Consider the following 19876-nt stretch of genomic DNA (forward strand, 5'->3'; position numbering starts at 1 on the left):
TTGAAAGAAACTGGTTTACTGAGTTATGCAGATCTTCCAAATGTTGCAACATTTCATTATACATTATATTAAAAAGTCTTATTTGTTAACATTTAAAGAAAAGTCTTTAAATATAGAGCAACTATCAAGCACATGGAAGCAGACACAAGTTTTCCAAAACTCTTAATTCTTACTTGAAAGCATGAATTTTATCACTAGCAACAAATATTGTTAGTTATTTTCCTTTCATTGACTGGCTCACTTAATTCATCTTCAAAAAACTATCTGCCTGGGACACTCCCTGGTCCTAGCGGTTAGGATGCTGAGCTTTCACTGCCGTGACCTGGGTTCAACTCCTGGTTGGGGAACTGAGATCCTGCAAGTTGTGCAGTGCAGTCAAAAGAAAAATTAAAAAATAAAAAGGAGGAAAGTATCTGCCAGATGCTTAAGTAAGGGTCTGTCAGCCATTCTTCCAAGTTAAAATGGTTTTGCAAGAAAGCAGCTAATTTAGCTTGCAACTCAGGCAACTGTACAAGTGCTTTTCCTTCAGACAACCATCATACTCTGGTGTGCAGCAAGAGTGCACTTCCTGTGTCATCATGCAGAATTTCAAAAGAATGTATAGTCAAGAGTCAAGAGTTAATAAAATTAGTCATTTTTACTGCCTCATCAAGGATATTTCTAAGAGAAACTATTTTTTCCTTTTCTTTTTTTTCCGTTTTTACTACGAGCACATGGGTTGAAGAACACAGTGACTACTCATACAGTGTGATGCTCCTTCCTTGATGTGTGCTAAAGCTCCAACAGTTCTATCCTCTATTACTTCTGCACTTTCTGAACAGATGTCAACACAGAGGGAAAAATGATAAATAACATCCTGGCATTATTAAGCAGATTCCCTTGACCTTGTGGATCCTCTAAAAGGATTTTTAGGATGCCAGTGGTCGGTCATCATAACATACAGTGAAATGGCTAATCTAGAGACCTGTCTATTTGCCATGAATTCACTAAAATTTGCTAAAAAGAATGAGGTATCAGTTTCCTAAATGGTGATTACTAATCTGAACATAAATACTAAGGTTTGAACAATTTTCCACATTTCCTATTTGGCCTGAAGCAACTACCAACTGACACAAAAATTTCACTACAAAGTAAGTAATAGATTGTCTTTTACCTAAAGTGGGCATCTCACAATCTTTATTCTCCTTAGTGTTCCTTTTAACATATTTTATCAACCAGTTGAAAATGTGAATGTCACAATGAACTGAAATGTCCACCTCTTCCCAGCGCTGGGCATCCACAGATAAATATTCAGCAAAGTACTTCATTTCTGATATCAAAAGATCTCGTGGGCAAATAAAATCTTCTTTCAAGTTTTTTGCTTCATCACATACATGGATCACCATGTTTGGCCTTCATGAAAAATGTTACACAGAAATGAAATTATTAGAGTTTTAGAAGAGGAGCCAATAATATTGACATTTATTGGAAGTATGAGAACCAGATGTTTTTCAAGGTTTTAACCACATATCAGTTTTACAAGGCTTGACATTCAGAAGTTCACATTAGCACCTTTCTACCCTGATTTGTATCTGAAAACTATGACTAATTTTAGTTAAGCTACTGACTTAGTAAAACAAAAGTTTTTTACTATAGAACTTATAAAAGTTTGAAACTTATTATTTTCAAATTATAAGTTAATTATAGTGTTTTAAAAAATACCAACTCACTGAAGAAAAATTAAATTACAATTCCTAGTTCTTGTGAGGAACATAACACGGCACTTTCACATGGTAATGGATACAGAAAGGAGATAAAGATGAAACACTAGAATTTTCTTACTATTAATGAATGGGAAAAAGTTAAAATTATTCATTGAATAGTGAATAATTAGCATAGCTATTTTGTTATTTTTAACAGCTAGAAAGCTTGTTTCTAGGCATTCAATAAATATAAATCAGTCAACGTGGTTTAAAAACTCAATATTACAATGTGCTTATTTACATATTTAAAAAACAATTTAAGAATAGGTTTAGATGATATATCAGAAAGACTACTTCAAAAATTGTATACTCTTTGAATTTATATGCCCTTGAAAATTATATCACCTCAAAAAGAAATACTAGTGTGATCCACAACTGCCTTCATGTCATTACAAAAGGAAGAGATTAAATAAGAAGAGCTTCACTAATCTACAATATGAATTTAATGTGTATTTAAATGAACTTCAAAAATTTTTAACACAAATTACATCTGAAGTAAAACTGGCAACAGAAAAAGGATTAATAATCAGCGCTTTGTCAAAATAAAGGAATTTAAGCAACTTTGCAAATTGTTCTCCCAAAGACATTATGGTCAAAATATAAACAGGTAATGGCTGGTATAATGAAACATGAAAATTCAGTGAATTTTTGGGCCAAAACATGAAATACTAAATAACAATAGTAAAAAATTAACCTGATAAATTTCTATGCTACACAAACAAACCTATCAGTTAAAAAAAATCTATGTGAGGGGACTTCCCTGGTGGTCCAGTTGTTGAGAATCTGCCTTGCAATGCAGGGGACACGGGTTTGATCTCTGATTGGGGAACTAAGATACCACATATCATGCAACCAAGAAAAAGTATTTGTTGAACATTAAGAATATATTGTTTGAATATCTGTCATGGTAAAAATAAAATTTAAAAAAATCTATGTGAGTAAAGTAAAATTCACTAAGCTACAAAAGGGTAAATTTTTTTTTATTGTGGTAAAATATACATAAAGTAAATGCACTCATATTATTATGCAATTATCACCACCATCCATCTCTAGAATCCATCCCCAGAACTTTTCAAAAGGGTAAATTTTATGGTATGTGTTATTAAAAAATATCAAAACTGAAAATATCAAAAGGAACCTTTAGAGATAATGAAAATTTTCTTTATCTTCATTGGTTATATGGCTAACATTCATCAAAAGTGAATGCTTAAAATATGTGCAGTTTATTGTATGTAAAATACACAAAACAATACAAAATTATTAAAACTTGCATTACATTGAAATATTTTAATTTTTAAATGTTTCTATAATGAGTAGTTATATCCAAATAGTTCTAAAATATACATCCAGTTTCTTTAATAAAGTTGTAGAACTAATGGCAGAGATTTTTCTTTGGGTTTTAAATTTTAGTTTCCAAAACTTTATGTTAATGGATGTTATTTCTAATATTTATAAGATGAAAATGAATTTTTAAAGTGGAAAACTATTGTCTAATTTATAAGTAGTATGAATAAGCCATATGTTCACCTATTAAGCAGTTGTTGATAGTGCAACACATCAACTACCCTGATATCAACTGTTTCAGCAACTGTGTAATATGAAATTCCTAAATTATGGTAACTGATATATATAATCATCATTCATATATTTTATAATTTGAAGTTGATATTCATATTAAAAGCTTATCTAGCAAAGAACCAGCCTCCTACCCTTCAGATTCTTCAGTCTTTTCTCCACCATTATGAGTAGTACAATTTTCACTTTCTGAAGAACAATTCCTTGTGGAAGCTATACTATGTCTTCCTTAAATACAGAAACAAACACATACAAAAACAAAGGGGGGAGGTTAGCATTTCTAGCTGAAAATGGGGTTTTACTTATTGAATGGTTATACTACAAATGCATGGTTTCCAAGAGTAGTTAAAGATGGTACTTTGTTAGGTGCCTTAATATTTCTAAAGGTGTATGAAAGAAACAGTATGAAAAACAGTCACAAATTGCTAACATTACACTAAAGATTTAAAAAAAAATACTAACCCGGTATGTAGGGACAGGGGTCAAACGTTCAAAAGCCTACAATATAGTTTCTCTTCCTGAAGCAAATTTTTGTATCAATATTCTGCTACTGCTGAGGTTAAAACAATTCACTACATTGAAGATTTCTAAAACCAGTTATTATTTTCAATGTAATGTGGAGAACATCTCCCATACCCTGCTTTTGTGTCATCTGAAGCTACTGTTCGTAGAGGGGAGCTGTAAAAAAGGTATCGTGAGAGACAAGCAAGATTCTCTCAGTTAAAAAAAAAATTAAGTAAAAGGTACAGGTCAAATTCCTCTAAATTTTATGACACAAATAGGCTAACACAATGTAGTAGTAGATTTTAATATAGTGAAAACCTTTTTTTTTGGTAATAGTGTTTGCCCTGTGTGTTAACATCTAAATTTTTTAAAAATATAGCAAAGACAAATTTCTACAGCTCAGGAACATACGAACACTAACAGATTTTTCCCATTAAGGTTTCTATTACCCTTTAAATAAAGTTGACTAGAATGCATAATATTTACAGAATTATCATAAGGACAAGTACAGCATTTTGCTTTCAAAACCTTACCTGTTTTAGAAACTGCATCCTGACCAGCTGGAGTCTCCTGAAATTCTCCTTGTGTGTCAAGAAGCGAGGATTTGATGTATGTGGCTAAAGTTTCAACAGGACTCTCTCCGGCAGCCATGAGGGGACTATACTGATTGTCCATAGGTGAACTTCCACTGTTCTTCAGCTCATCAAACCTCTTTGCACACTGTAATGGCATAAAGGAAGGAAATGCAGGTCTGGGGGATTTTAATCATTTTTTATAAGTGAAAAATTAATCTCTTGGATAACATCTAGAAAACCAGTGCATATTTCAATATATGAAAGCCTCTGACTTACTTTTTTCTTTTTTAAAATTCAGGGTAGATTTTTAAAAAATATGCTTTAACTCAAAGCCATAATATATTTATACACTTGTAGAAAAATGAAGAATGCCTTTACTAACCATATTTCCCCATGACCTATGTCTATTATCAGTTGACAATTTAAAAACTTTAGTTAAAAACTTGGCTGTTATTTTCACACTGAGTTTCCCCCAGGAACAAGACCAAATTCTAATGTTCAATAGAGAACAAATCAAAAAGTATCTGATCTGTGATCCTAGATTTTCTTCATTAAAATAATGAGTTCTTGTTCTTACCAACAGTGAGGTTCACCTTGCACAAAATACTGTAGTAACACTTAAAAACACTTATAAATATATGGCCACGTACTTGGGCAGTTTGTTCTAGCACAATGTTCTCCCTTATCTCATTGTTTGTTAGTCATAGAATTAATTTAGAAAGACCAGATTAGCAGTGAAAAAAAATACAATAGACTAGAAAATATCAAGAGTGCATTAAGCATAGTAAGGCTAAGCTGTCCATGAAAATGTCATTTCTGAGTATACTAGGTCACAACGCAAAATGCCTTCCTTAATGTGGGTCTTCGTCAGATAGCACTTCTGTAGTATTCATGTTTAAGCCTCCATCAACAGCAATGTGGATGGCAAGTTACATAGCAGACCAAGTAATATGGGAGGAGCAAAAGGAGAAAAATATATACTATGCACACACATATATGGTAAGTGAATAATGCATTGGGTATGGCATCATTCATTTACTACACAAATATTTACCAAGTGCCCACTAGATATTGAGCACCGTTTTAATGAAGATTGTTTACTAACAGTATTATAGTACTATTACTACAAACAAATGCCTTCTCAAGGTTTAGTCCTTTGAAAACACATTTAAAAGATATATAAGTAAAGGACTTCCCTGGCAGTCCAGTGGTTAAGACTCTGTGCTTCCACTGCAGGGGGTACAAATTTGATCCCTGCTCCTGCAACTAAGATCCTACAAGCCATGCAGTGTGGCCAAAAAAATAAAGAATTGTTTTTCAATTTGGTGAATCTGAATACGCAGTGGATATTAGATGATACAATGGAGTTACTGTTAATTTTCCTAGGTTTGACCATGGTACTGTAGCTAGGTAGTTATATAATAATATTCTTATTTTAAGAGGTGTGCTGAAGTCTATGGAGTCATGTCTGAAACTTACTTTTATTTATTTTTTTAGAATATTTATTTGGCTGCATCAGGTCTTATTTGCAGCATGTGAAATCTAGTTCCCTGATCAGGGACTGAACCCAGGCCCCCTGCATTGAGAGCTCGGTCTCAGCCACTGGACCACCAGGGAAGTCCCTGAAACTTCCTTTTAAATGTCAAAAAAAAAAAAGTTACATAAAGAAATCAAGCAAACATCTAGAACTGCTGACCCCAAATAAAGGATATAAGGATGCTATGCTCTTCTTTCTATATGTTTCAAAATATTCACAATAAAAAGTTGGAAAAATAGTCAAATTCACAGATTTGCCTTGTTTTAAAACCTAACATGTAAAAATCCAAAAGATGAAAAAGTATAGATTAAGGAATGATAATATACACTAAATAAGTTCCTTCATCATTTCACAAAGACTTATACTCAAGGGCAAGTAATCTCTGTGGGTATGTTTCCTCAGCTGTAAAAGAAGGCAATGGCACCCCACTCCAGTACTCTTGCCTGGAAAATCCCATGGATGGAGGAGCCTGGTAGGCTGCAGTTCTTGGGGTCGCTAAGAGTCGGACGACTGAGCGACTTCACTTTCACTTTTCCCTTTCATGCACTGGAGAAGGAAATGGCAACCCACTCCAGTGTTCTTGCCTGGAGAATCCCAGGGACGGAGGAGCCTGGTGGGCTACCGTCTATGGGGTCGCAAAGAGTCGGACACGACTGAAGCGACTTAGCAGCAGCAGCAGCAGCAGAACTTGGTTCATTCACTGATTCTATAAGTATTGAGAGTGTATCATGGGAAAGGCAGTAGTGAAAATGCTTAAAATCCACTGGATAAAATCGCTAATGTCCTTTCTACTTCTAGAAACCTGAGATGATTCACTCGCTTTAGGGTTCCTTTTAATAGCAAAAATTCTGAGGTCCATGTTCTCAAACTAGAGTTCAGAGATGAATTACCAGAAAGACTACCCTATAAGAGTTTTTAGGTTGCAAGTTTTGATTCTGAGGATAACATTAATAAAAAACATTTAGATCATTAGGATGACAGAATATTTTAAGACAAAGGTAGAAAACAGACTTAGTAGAGAAGAGATGTGTTAATGCCAAGGGAAGGCAAGTAATGTCTTGGTGCAACACAAGGCTTCACCACAAGTTAAACAGAGAAAAGTGGAGAAAGAATACAGGCTTTGAGGGGCTTTCAGCAATGTAGGCTAAACACAAAAAATTTTGTGCCACAAAAGACTATACGATATTTGCATTATAATCGCAATTTAATTTCAGCAAAACACTATTACTGATCACATTAAGCTTATTAGTTTAAATTATGTTGGTTTGAGTTTTCACTTGTGTTTATAAAATGTAAAATTTGGTTTATGATTGTATAGGTGTGTTTATACCTGGTATTGTTAGCGCACATTTAATTTCCACCATGATAGTAATTTGGGTCATCACTGGAAGTTTTCAAGTTTTTTCCTTTAAAAAGGTCTGTACGTTACTCAGCTCTGAGAAGCACAGCATTAGCAATTTAATAATAAAATCGGACTTACAAAAGTTTTATCTACCCATTCAGTTGTAAATATGTAAAATAAGGCTGAATTTAATCACAGCAGGTGGGTTAATACATAGATTTTATAGTCAAATCATATTTTATGCATATTTAGTTTTTACATGCATATGAATATGTGAAACTCAAATACTTCTTCTTTCTTAGTAGTTACTCCTTTAAATTGATCACTTTTTCTGATTTCTTTTCAGTAGCTATCTGGAAGACTGTTATTTACCTCTTTGGGTGTTAATCCAGGCACAAGCCTTGCCACAGTTTCCCAATTGATGGTCTGGTGGATTCCAATTAATGGGTAAAGGATCATGTCCAATACCATTTGGTTGTTATTGTTTACGAAATTGTTGTTTTCTGAATATCCACGACTCATCTTTTGGAACTAGAAATAGAGAAGACAAATTTATTTGCATCTGAAATCCAAATGTTTTCAGAACATTATAAATCAGTTATAATTCATTCCTAAGAATTAACTGCTACTATAAAAAAGAAAATAAAACTGAACTAAAAATCAACACAGAATATATAGCTCAAGTCTCTTCAAATATAACAGCACTTGAATATTATGGACTGGTAGATACATGGATAGAAGGATGTATGTACTTAGTTGCTCAGTCGTGTCCAACTCTTTGCAACTCCATGGACTGCAGCCCACGAGGCCCCTCTGTCCATGGGATTCTCCAGGCAAGAACACTGGAGTAGGCTGCCCTACCCTCCTCCAGGGGATCTTCCCGACCCAGGGATCAAACCCACATCTCCTATGACTCTTGTACTGCAGGTTGATTCCTTACTCACTGAGCCATTGGGGAAGCCTAGAAGGATATACAGCTGGGTAAATACGTGATTTAAAAAATATGATAAAATGTTAAGGATAGAATATAAGTGATGGGTATACAAGTGTTCACTATAAAATTCTTTTGATTTTGCTGTATGTTAAAAGCTTTTCATAACAAAACAGAGAAAAAGTTGAATACAATATATCTTCCTTAAAAAAACCCTTATGTGTGGCTGATTTATATTTTGATTAGCAGTTCATGGATGGTTGAGCTAAGCGGTGAAAAAAAAGGATAGTTACATGATACTTTCATTGCAGTCCCAAGCCATACTTTCTCTCTCTGTGATTGAATGTCCATGCTACAATGAAGGCTGAGTATACTTAATTTGATAGAGCTTATTTAACTTATATGCAGAGTACATCATGAGAAACGCTGGGCTGGAAGAAACACAAGCTGGAATCAAGATTGCCAGGAGAAATATCAATAACCTCAGATATGCAGATGACACCACCCTTATGGCAGAAAGTGAAGAAGAACTAAAGAGCCTCTTGACGAAAGTGAAAGAGGAGAATGAAAAAGTTGGCTTAAAGCTCAACGTTCAGAAAACTAAGATCATGGCATCTGGTCCCATCACTTCATGGGAAATAGATGGGGAAACAATGGAAACAGTGTCAGACTTTATTTTTGGGGGCTCCAAAATCACTGCTGATGGTGATTGCAGCCATGAAATTAAAAGACACTTACTCCTTGGAAGGAAGGTCATGACCAACCTAGATAGCATATTGAAAAGCAGAGACATTACTTTGCCAACAAAGGTCTGTCTAGTCAAGGCTATGGTTTTTCCAGTGGTCATGTATGGATGTGAGAGTTGGACGGTGAAGAAAGCTGAGCGCTGAAGAATTGATGCTTTTGAACTGTGGTGTTGGGGAAGACTCTTGAGAGTCCCTTGGACTGCAAGGAGATCCAATCAATCCATCCTAAGGGAGATCAGTCCTGAGTGTTCATTGGAAGGACTGATGTTGAAGCTGAAACTCCAATACTTTGGCCACCTCATGCGAAGAGTTGACTCATTGGAAAAAACCCTAATGCTAGGAAGGATTGGGGGCAGGAGGAGAAGGGGACGATAGAGGATGAGATGGTTGGATGGCATCACCGACTCAATGCACATGGGTCTGGGTAAACGCCGGGAGTTGGTGATGGACAGGGAGGCCTGGCGTGCTGCGATTCATGGGGTCGCAAAGAGTTGGACACGACTGAGCAACTGAACTGAACTGAATCAAATAAAACTTAGAACCAAGTTTATCTGGCATTTTAGGATAAGCATAATAGTTATTGTGCATGTGATTATGAATTATATATGGTGAGGAGATTATATTAACAAATGTAATTAGCATTGTTTTTATATGTTTGAAACATTTTTTGTAAAGTTCTCTTATTCCTTGTCTTCAGAAGCAATGTGGCGACTGGCCTGACAAGGTTTAACCCTTACACACACCCAGACACACCCTCTGACTCTCATATATAGAAAGCCACAGCACCTCCACACACATACACACTCACACTCACTCCTGCAGAGTGGTGGCTTCCCCTGCTTCTTTACTTGGTTCCCACCCTGGTCCTACTATCACATATCTTCTGGTTCAATCCAGCAGACCTTGAATCAAGTGACTAAGGCTGTGTCCAAAATCTTCAGGCAACATGATGACCAAGAAAAAAAGTCTCTAGAAGGCTTTCCAAAGGGATGTACCTCAATAAACATTTAGTGAGTACCAACTATAAGCCAGGCCAAGCACTGGGGACACCGTAATAAATACGGCATGGTCCCTGTCCTCAAGGAGTTTACTAGCAGAGAGCTGAGGATACAGGTAGACAGATGAGTTTAATATCATCTGCTGAGAGCCAAAGCAGAGGGGAGCCATGCAAGGGCAGAGGAGGGACAAATAATAACTGTTGGTATTGTGGAGGAGGGGAACACTGGTATTAAAGAGAAAAAGAATCTATCTCCTTCAACCTTAAGAGAATTTTAAGAACTTATTTGTCAGGTGTTTACTAGGAGCCTGGAGCTGTGCTAAGGCTTTTATATAACTTATTTCAATTCTCACCACAACCCTATAAGATAGAGTCTTTCCCCAATTTTACAAGATGAAGAAGCACATTCAGCAAAGTTAAATAATTTGGACAAGGCCACAGAGCTAATAAGAGGCAGAACAAAGACCCAGGTAAAACTGACTCTCAGATCCATGCTCTTTCCATTATATTCAAGAAGTAGAGTATAGGGGAGATAGCAAATGGGAATGATGGCTTAGGGTAGAGAGAGACAGAGTTTAAACATTATGAAGTTAGTAACGATTCAATGAAGCAATTTCCAAAGCTTCTGTTTGTGAGCCAAGGGAGGGAAAAGGCAAGGGAAGGAAAAGGCAAGGGAGGGAAAAGGCAAGGGAAGGAAAAGGCAAGGGAGGGAAAAGGCTGTGGTACAGAAGGAAAAAAGAAGCTACTCCCTTTGAATTTAAAAAATTTTGCGAATTTATGTCAATTATACTTTAGAAGTAACAAAGCTGAAATCGTTAAAAAAAAAATTAACATTTACTGAGCCTCCACCATGGGCCAGGCATTGTATATGAAGTTAGAATGTAAATTTACAGATGAAAAGATTTACAATTAGTCATATCTATGACTTTATTGGGCTCTAAAATCACTGCGGATGGTGACTGCAATCATGAAATCAGAAGACGTTTGCTTCTTGACAGGAAAGCTATGACAAACCTAGACAGTGTGTTGAAAAGCAGACACATTACTCTGCCGACAAAGGTTCATAGAGTCAAGGTTATGGTCTTCTCAGTGATCATGTACGGTTGTGAGAGCTCGACCGTAAAGAAGGTGGAGCCCCAAAGAATTGATGCCATTGAACTGTGTTGCTGGAGAAGACTGCTGAGAGTCCCTTGGACAGCAAGGAGATCAAATTAGTCAATCTTAAGGGAAATCAACCCTAAACACACACTGGAAGGACTGATGTTGAAACTGAAACTCCAGTATTTGGTCATCAGATGGGAACAGCTGACTCATTGGAAAAGTCCCTAATGCTGGGAAAGACTGAGGGAAGAAGAAGAGGGCATCTGAGGATGGGAAGGCTGGAGGGCATCTCCAATGCAATGGACGTGAACTTAGGGCAAACTTCAGGAGATGGTGAGGGACAGGCATGACGGGCATGCTGCAATTCATGGGGCTGCAAAGAGTGAGACATGACTGGGTGACTGAACAACAACAATGACTTTATTGATGCTAAATCTGTGCTGGAAATATAATCCCCCAAAACAAAACAGTTCTTATGGAAAAATGTTACCTATTTTAGGAAAAGAAGTATAAAGCAGAGATCCACTGACACACTACTACAGTGGAAGAAGCAATGCACATAGAAATCTGAAACTTAGGTTTGAGGTTTAACTCCACACAAATTAGTCAGGGCAGGTCATTTGAACTTCTGCAATGAAAATTAAGTGATGGTAATACCTCTGAAAAGTGAAACTGAAAGTGAAAGTTGCTCAGTCATGTCAGACTCTTTGTGACCCCATGGACTATATAGTTCATGGAATTCTCCAGGCCAGAATACTAGAGTGGGTATCCTTTCCCTTCTCCAGCATATCTGCCCGACCCAGGAATCGCACTGGGTCTCCTGCATTGCAAGTGGATTCTTTAACAACTGAGCTATCAGGTATACCCTTAATGGACTTTATATAAATAATTAAAGAGATTATTTTGTGAAAGCACTGTGAAAAAAGCATCTCACAAATGTGATGCAGCATAAAATAACAGTACCTATGGTATGGACCTAACAGAAGCAGAAGATATTAAGAAAAGGTGGCAAGAATACACAGAAGAACTGTACAAAAAAGATCTTCACGACCCAGATAATCATGATGGTGTGATCACTCACCTACAGCCAGACATCCTGGAATGTGAAGTCAAGTGGGCCTTAGGAAGCATCACTACGAACAACGCTAGAGGAGGTGATGGAATTCCAGTTGAGCTATTTCAAATCCTGAAAGATGATGCTGTGAAAGTGCTGCACTCAATATGCCAGCAAATTTGGAATACTCAGCAGTGGCCACAGGACTGGAAAAGCTCAGTTTTCATTCCAATCCCAAAGAAATGCAATGTCAAAGAATGCTCAAACTACTGTGCAATTGTACTCATCTCACACACTAGCAAAGTAATGCTCAAAATTCTCCGAGCCATGCTTTAACAATACGTGAACCGTGAAATTCCAGATGTTCAAGCTGGTTTTAGAAAAGGCAGAGGAACCAGAGATCAAATTGCCAACATCTGATGGATCACTGAAAAAGCAAGCGAGTTCCAGAAAAACATCTATCTCTGCTTTATTGACTATGCCAAAGCCTTTGACTGTGTGGATCACAACAAACTCTGGAAAATTCTGAAAGAGATGGGAATACCAGACCATCTGACCTGCCTCTTGAGAAATCTGCATGCAGGTCAAGAAGCAACAGTTAGAATTGGACTTGGAACAACAGACTAGTTCCAAAATGGGAAAAGAGTACATCAAGGCTGTATATTGTCATCCTGCTTATTTAATTTATATGCAGAGTACATCATGAGAAATGCTGGGCTGGATGAAACACAAGCTGGAATCAACATTTCCGGGAGAAATATCAATAACCTCAGATATGCAGATGACACCACCCTTGTGGTAGAAAGTGAAGAAGAACTAAACAGCCTCTTGATTAAAGTCAAAGAGGAGAGTGAAAAAGTTGGCTTAAAGCTCAACATTCAGAAAACTAAGATCATGGCATCCGGTTGCATCACTTCATGGCAAATAGATGGAGAAACAATGGAAACAGTGACAGACTTTTTATTTTGGGGGGTTCCAAAATCACTGCAGATGGTGACTGCAGTCATGAAAATAAAAGATGCTTACTCCTTGGAAGAAATGTTATGACCAACCTAGTCAGCATATTAAAAAGCAGAGACATTACTTTGCCAGCAAAGGTCCACCTAGTCAAGGCTATGGTTTTTCCAGTAGTTATATATGGATGTGCGAGTTGGACTATAAAGAAAGCTGAGCACCAAAGAATCGATGCTTTTGAACTGTGGTGTTGGAGAACACTCTTGAGAGTCCCTTGGACTGCAAGGAGATACAACCCAGTCAATCCTAAAGGAAATCAGTCCTGAATGTTCATTGGAAGGACTGATGTTGAAGCTGAAACTCCAATACTTTGGCCACCTGGTGGGAAGAGCTGACTCATCTGAAAAGACCCTGATGCTGGAAAAGACTGAAGGTGGGGAGGAGAAAAAGATGACAGAGGATGAGATGGTTGGATGGTATCACCAACTCAATGGACATGAGTTTGAGTAAACTCTGGGAGTTGGTGATAGACAAGGAGGCCTGGTGTGCTGCAGTCCACGGGGTCGCAAAGAGTCGGACATTGAGCAACTGAACTGAACACCTAAGATAAAGCTAAGGATAATGTGAGATGTTTAAATGTTGGAATGTGGAACTGAAATGCAGAAACTCTCAGTGAAGCATTAACAATGATTAGTACTACATCATTGTACACGTAAAACACTGATGCAGGACATCAGGTGGTAGACATCATAGATTTATCCTACATGTTTGTGCATGAACATTAGAAAGTAACAAGAAAATTACAGCTTCCCGGCAACCAGACAGGTACCTTGCTGATGTCCCAGAATCGTGTTGCGTATGGACCCTGGAGCTAGACTGTCCCAATTTTTGTCCTGGTTCCACCACTTAATGTATTATCTGGTTCAGATTACGTATCTCTATGCCTCAGTTTTCTCATCTGTAAAACAAAGAATAATAGTAGCTAGCCCATATACTTTTGAAGATACATGGACAGTGTTACCTGGCACTTAGTACTATGTAATGTTTATAACAGTAACATTATCATTCCAAAGAGCCTAGGATTAAACAGATTCATAAAGATAAATGTAACAGATGAAAGGAGAGACAGTGACTTTCCAATGAAGTAAGCTCTCAACAAAATGAGTGGAAAATCAGATCTAGATTCTTATCTAGTTACCATTTCCAGCAGTACAACCTATGTTTCAATGATCTCGGCTATAACACAAGGAAAATAATACCTACCTCTGATGTTATTGTAAGGATTAGATAATATATATAACACACTACCTGGCATACAGAAGGTGATCAATAATTATTTCTTATTTTGGCCACTTTACTGGCATAAAAATTTTCAAAAACCACTTTAAGAACTGTATAACACTGCCTTGAGCCCAGCTGAAAATAGATTTTACAGAACTTCATTGTTTTCTACTTGTGTACCTAGCACATCATCACTTCATACCATACAACTTGAGAACTATGTTGGGGCATGGAGTATTTTATTACAATTCTGTTTGGGCCTCAATAGAAAACAGTCTGAAACAGAATACAGGGCAAGGATTTGGGTGCTGTTTTTTACTTTATTTCCAAAAAGATTACTTAAAAATTTCTAAAGTATTTATTGTGGCCTACAATGTGCAGGTACCTGTTAGCTAATCAAAAATACCGTTCATATAAAATATTTTCAAACTTGTATGTGTATCCCATACTTGTATAAATATTCATTTATAGTACATATGTTTAAGAATAATTTACATCATCTAACATTGACATTTTAGGAATCAGCCAACTAAAATGGACTGGAATGGATGAATTTAACTCAGATGACCACTATAACTACTCCTGTGGGCAGGAAACCCTTAGAAGAAATGGAGTAGCCATCATAGTCAACAAAAGAGTCTGAAATGCAGTACTTCAGTGCAATCTCAAAAACGACAGAATGATCTCTGTCTCTTTCCACGGTAAACCATTCAATATCACAGTATCACCAAGTCTATGTCCCTACCAGTAACGCTGAAGAAGCTGAACTTGAGCGGTTCTATGAAGACCTACAAGACCTTATAGAACTAACACCCAAAAAAGACATCCTTTTCATTATAGGGGACTGGAATGCCAAAGTAGGGAGTCAAGAAATACCAGGAGTAACAGGCAAATTTGGCCTTGGAGTACAGAATGAAGCAAGGCAAAGGGTAATAGAGTTTTGCCAAGAGAATGCACTGGTCATAGCAAACACCCTCTTCCAACAACACAAGAGACGACTCTCCACGTGGACATCATCAGATGGTCAATACTGAAATCAGACTGATTATATTCTTTGCAGCCAAAGATGGAGAAGTTCTATACAGTCAGCAAAAACAAGACCAGGAGTTGACTGTGGCTCAGATCATGAACTCCTTATTGCAAATTCAGACTTAAATTGAAGAAAGTAGGGAAAACTACTAGACCATTTAGGTATGACCTAAATCAAATCCCTTACAATTATACAGTGGAAGTGACAGAGTGCCTAAAGAACTATGGACAGAGGTTTGTGACTTTGTACAAGAGGCAGTGGTCAAGACCATCCCCAAGGAAAAGAAATGCAAAATGGCAAATGGTTATCTGAGGAGGTCTTACAAATAGCTTCGAATAGAAGAGAAGCAAGCAAAAGGCAAAGGAGAAAAGGAAAGATATACCTATTTGAATGCAGAGTTCCAAAGAATAGCAAGGAGAGATAAGACGCCTTCCTCAGTGATCAATGCAAAGAAATAAAGGAAAACAAGAGAATGGGAAAGACTAGAGATCTCTTCAAGAAAACTGAAGATACTAAGGGAACATTTCATGCAAAGATGGGCACAATAAAGGACAGAAATGGCACGGACCTAACAGAAGCAGAAGATATTAAGAAGAGGTGGCAAGAATACACAGAGGAAGTATAAAACAAGATCTTCACAACCCAGATAATCACGATAGTGTGATCATCAACTTAGAGCCAGACATTCAGGAATGTGAAGTCAAGTGGGCCTTAGGAAGCATCACTACAAACAATGCTAGTGGAGGTGATGGAATTCCAGTTGAGCTATTTCAAATCCTCAAAGATGATGCTGTGAAAGTGCTGCACTCAATATGTCAGCAAATTTGGAAAACTCAGCAGTGGCCACAGGACTGGAAAAGCTCAGTTTTTATTCCAATCCCAAAGAAAGGCAATGCCAAAGAATGCTCAAACTACCACACAATTGCACTCATCTCACACGCTAGTAAAGTAATGCTCAAAATTCTCCAAGCCAGGCTTCAATAGTACATGAACCGTGAACTTCCAGATATTCAAGCTGGATTTAGAAAAGGCAGAGGAACCAGAGATCAAATTGCCAACATTCGTTGGATCACTGAAAAAGCAAGAGGGTTCCAGAAAAACATCTATCTCTGCTTTATTGATTATGACAAAGCCTTTGTGTGGATCACAACAAACTGTGGAAAATTCTGAAAGAGATGGGAATACCAGACCATCTGACCTGCCTCTTGAGAAATTTGTATGCAGGTCAGGAAGCTACAGTTAGAACTGGACATGGAACAACAGACTGGTTCCAAATAGGAAAAGGAGTATGTCAAGGCTGTATATTGTCACCCTGCTTATTTAACTTATATGCAGAGCACGTCATGAGAAACGCTGGGCTGGATGAAACACTAGCTGGAATCAAGATTGCCAGGAGAAATATCAATAACCTCAGACATACAGATGACACCACCCTTGTGGCAGAAAGTGAAGAAGAACTAAAGAGCCTCTTGATGAAAGTCAAAGAGGAGAGTAAAACCTTGGCTTAAAGCTCAACATTCAGAAAACTAAGATCATGGCATCTGGTCCCATCACTTCATGGCAAATAGATGGGGAGACAATGGAAACAGTGATAGACTTTATTTTCTTGGGCTCCAAAATCACTGCAGATTTTGACTGCAGCCATGAAATTAAGACACTTGCTCCTTGGAAGAAATGTTATGACCAACCTAGTCAGCATATTAAAAAGCAGAGACATTACTTTGCTAGCAAAGATCCGTCTAGTCAAAGTATGGTTTTTCCAGTAGTCATGCATCGATGTGAGAGCTGGACTATAAAGAAAGCCGAGTGCCGAAGAATTAATGCTTTTGAACTATGGTGTTGGAGAAGACTCTTGAGGGTCCCTTGGACTGCAAGGAGATCCAACCTGTCCATCCTAAAGGAGATCAGTCCTGGGTATTAATTGGAAGGACTGATGTTGAAGCTGAAACTCCAATACTTTGGCCACCTGATGTGAAGAGCTGACTCATTTGAAAAGACTCTGATGCTGGGAAAGATTGAAGGCAGGAGGAGAAGGGGATGACAGAGGATGAGATGGTTGGATGGTATCACCGACTCAATGGACATGAGTCTGAGTAAACTCCGGGAGCTTGCAATGGACAGGGAGGCCTGGCATGCTGTAGTCTATGGGGTCACAAAGACTTGGACACGACTGAGCAACTGAACTAACTGAACTGAACATCATCTAAATGTGAAAAACAATTTTTTTCTGATGATATTTTCCTTACACAACTGAATAACACCAAGCAAGGGAAAACTACCCAGTATTAATTCCAGTTAAACAAATGTTCAAGAAAGCATCCCTAGAGTCACAATTCTCTCCGAGTAGCTGCAACTGTGCATCCCCTTCTGGAAAAGAAGTATAGACTTATCAAAAACTGCCAATAAGAATAAGTTTGAAGCTCAGATTACACTATTACTAGATTTACTCCCATTCATGATAAAATATGAAAAAGATCCTAATGTTTAGTATGAAACATGTTATTTACCAAAAATAAAAATTGTTTACTACTCTAAATACTCTATACTTTTTAACATATCTCATGCCCTCTCCATTTCCACGATGGGAGTTTAAATGTACTAACAAGACCAAACAGAGGTCCAAGACTGGCATCTGTTTTTTTCTATTTTCAAATAGCAAAAGATCTGGTTGACAGAGACTTTTACCCTAGGCTGAGGATTGGTGCTAGAGGGGCCAGCAGGGCAGGTCAAAGGCCTCTGGCATAACAGAAGGGTGGGAGACAACACTGAGTCATCATCACCAGGGTAGAAGCCTTGTGCCCAGGCTTTCTGACCACGAGTACGGTCATCTGGCTTTCATAATGAAGGAGAAAATAAAACCACAATTGAAACCTAGAAAGAACACATCAAAGCCCCGCAACCTTCGGCCCAGAGGCTCGCTGCACTGCCCGTCCTCTAGGGCAGCCCAGACCTTGGTGGTCTCCCGCCTCCCTCGGGGGCAGAAACTCTGGGCGCTGAGCGGGTGAGAGGTGGACAAAGGCGCGGGGAAAGCAGTGGGCCGAGGCAGGAGAAGATGCAGGGCAGGGACTAGGGGTGGAGCCAGGACGGCAGACGCTGTGCTCCCTCAGCTGGTTGACTAGAGGGACCAGCTTTGGGGATCTGGAGAAGGCAGAGGCGGCGGGCCGCTCGACGCACGTGGGGGCGGTTCGGGGGCACTTTGCACTAGCGAGACTCCGGCCCAGCCCTGAAGCGCAGGAGGCCGCAGTGGGGGCAGCTAGCCGCCAGCGGTAACGCCTCTCGCCGCACTTCCCGCCCTCGACCAGCCCCCGAGCTCCCTCGGCTCGTCACTCACCTCTAGGCCGCAATGGCCCTCGCTTCGCCCCCGTCACCTGCAGAGCCCGGCACCACCCGCGCCATGAAGCAGCCGTGACCAGACCCGCAAACCCAACCGCTGGGGTACCAGCGCCGCGGGGTGGGAACGCGGAGATCGACGCCGCCTGGCCAATCGCAGGCCAGCGCTGCAGCGGCGCAGCCAATGAACGACGAGCTCCTTTCGGGCTGCAGGGAGCGGGTGCTGCGAAGAGCGGCTACTCGGCCTAGCCTTTGCCGGTTTCTTCCCCACCCCCCTCGAATTCTTTCTCAGGCCTGTCGCAGTGCAGCGTCCCCACCCTCCCAGCGTCCTGTCTCTTAGCAACCAGATGCCCTCAAGAGCCAGAACTTCACTCAGAATGATCGCCTCTGAGTCCAGAAGAAAGGGGAAAATGGGGGAGAAAGAACTCATAAAGAATGAAGTTGTTGGTGACTTTGGTATACCCGCTTAGGTCAGGTGAAATGGGAAAATTGCATGATCTGAGGATGCAAGAAATATCTTGGTTCATGAAGCGTGGTCTTCATCAGGAGGCATCTCTTGAAAAATGTAAATAGCTTTGGGTTACTCCTTCAGATTTCGTACATTAATAGGTTCAAGAAGGACGTGACTTTGGTGACTACTACCGGTCCTGGGTGTTCATTGGAAGGACTGATGTTGAAGCTGAAACTGCAATACTTTGGCCACCTCATGCGAAGAGTTGACTCATTGGAAAAGACCCTAATGCTGGGAAGGAGTGGGGGCAGGAGGAGAAGGGGACGACAGAGGATGAGATGGTTGGATGGCGTCACTGACTCGATGGACATGGGTTTGGGTAGACTCCGGGAGTTGGTGATGGACAGAGAGGCCTGGCGTGCTGCAATTCATGGGGTCGCAGAGAGTCGGACACGACTGAGCGACTGAACTGAACTGAACTGAACTGGGAACCTAGTCAGATGTATAAGGCCCAATCTTGTCGGGTAAATGCTACATGTCAGTATCTTTTCTCTTTTAAAATTTTGTTTATTTTAGTTGATTTACAATGTTGTTAGCTTCTGCTGTACAGCGAAATGATTTAGTTACACTTTTTTCCATATTATTTTCCATTATAGTTTATTACAAGATGTTGAATATAGTTTCCCATGCTATGCAGTAGGACTTTGTTGTTTATCCATTCTATAT

The 19876-nt window shown here is 38.9% G+C and overlaps 1 protein-coding gene across 37 annotated transcripts in view; it reads right to left on the reverse strand.

Annotated features, from left to right (window-relative positions):
* The window catches only part of SANBR (SANT and BTB domain regulator of CSR), an 80065-nt gene extending 61256 nt beyond the window's left edge, over positions 1-18809 (reverse strand). For 20 of the 37 annotated variants that reach the window (XR_014082840.1, XR_014082838.1, XR_014082847.1 and 17 more), the window contains exons 1-6: positions 18701-18809; positions 13888-14016; positions 7648-7806; positions 4355-4541; positions 3452-3545; positions 1154-1392 (exon numbers count right to left, since the gene is read on the reverse strand). Coding sequence is in view for 7 of the 37 variants with exons in the window: in XM_081593062.1 (XP_081449188.1) it covers positions 1154-1392; positions 3452-3545; positions 4355-4541; positions 7648-7797 (670 nt within the window). In the remaining 30 variants the exon portion in view is untranslated. The remainder of the gene's footprint in view (positions 1-1153; positions 1393-3451; positions 3546-4354; positions 4542-7647; positions 7807-13887; positions 14017-18700) is intronic. The other 17 variants (XR_014082832.1, XR_014082833.1, XR_014082834.1 and 14 more) reach the window with 5 other exon arrangements.
* Between the last annotated feature and the right edge of the window lie 1067 nt (positions 18810-19876).

This window comes from Giraffa tippelskirchi, chromosome 4 (genome assembly GCF_054371585.1).
Source record: "Giraffa tippelskirchi isolate mGirTip1 chromosome 4, T2T-mGirTip1v1.2.pri, whole genome shotgun sequence".
In the NCBI taxonomy this organism is placed as follows: Eukaryota; Metazoa; Chordata; class Mammalia; order Artiodactyla; family Giraffidae; genus Giraffa; species Giraffa tippelskirchi.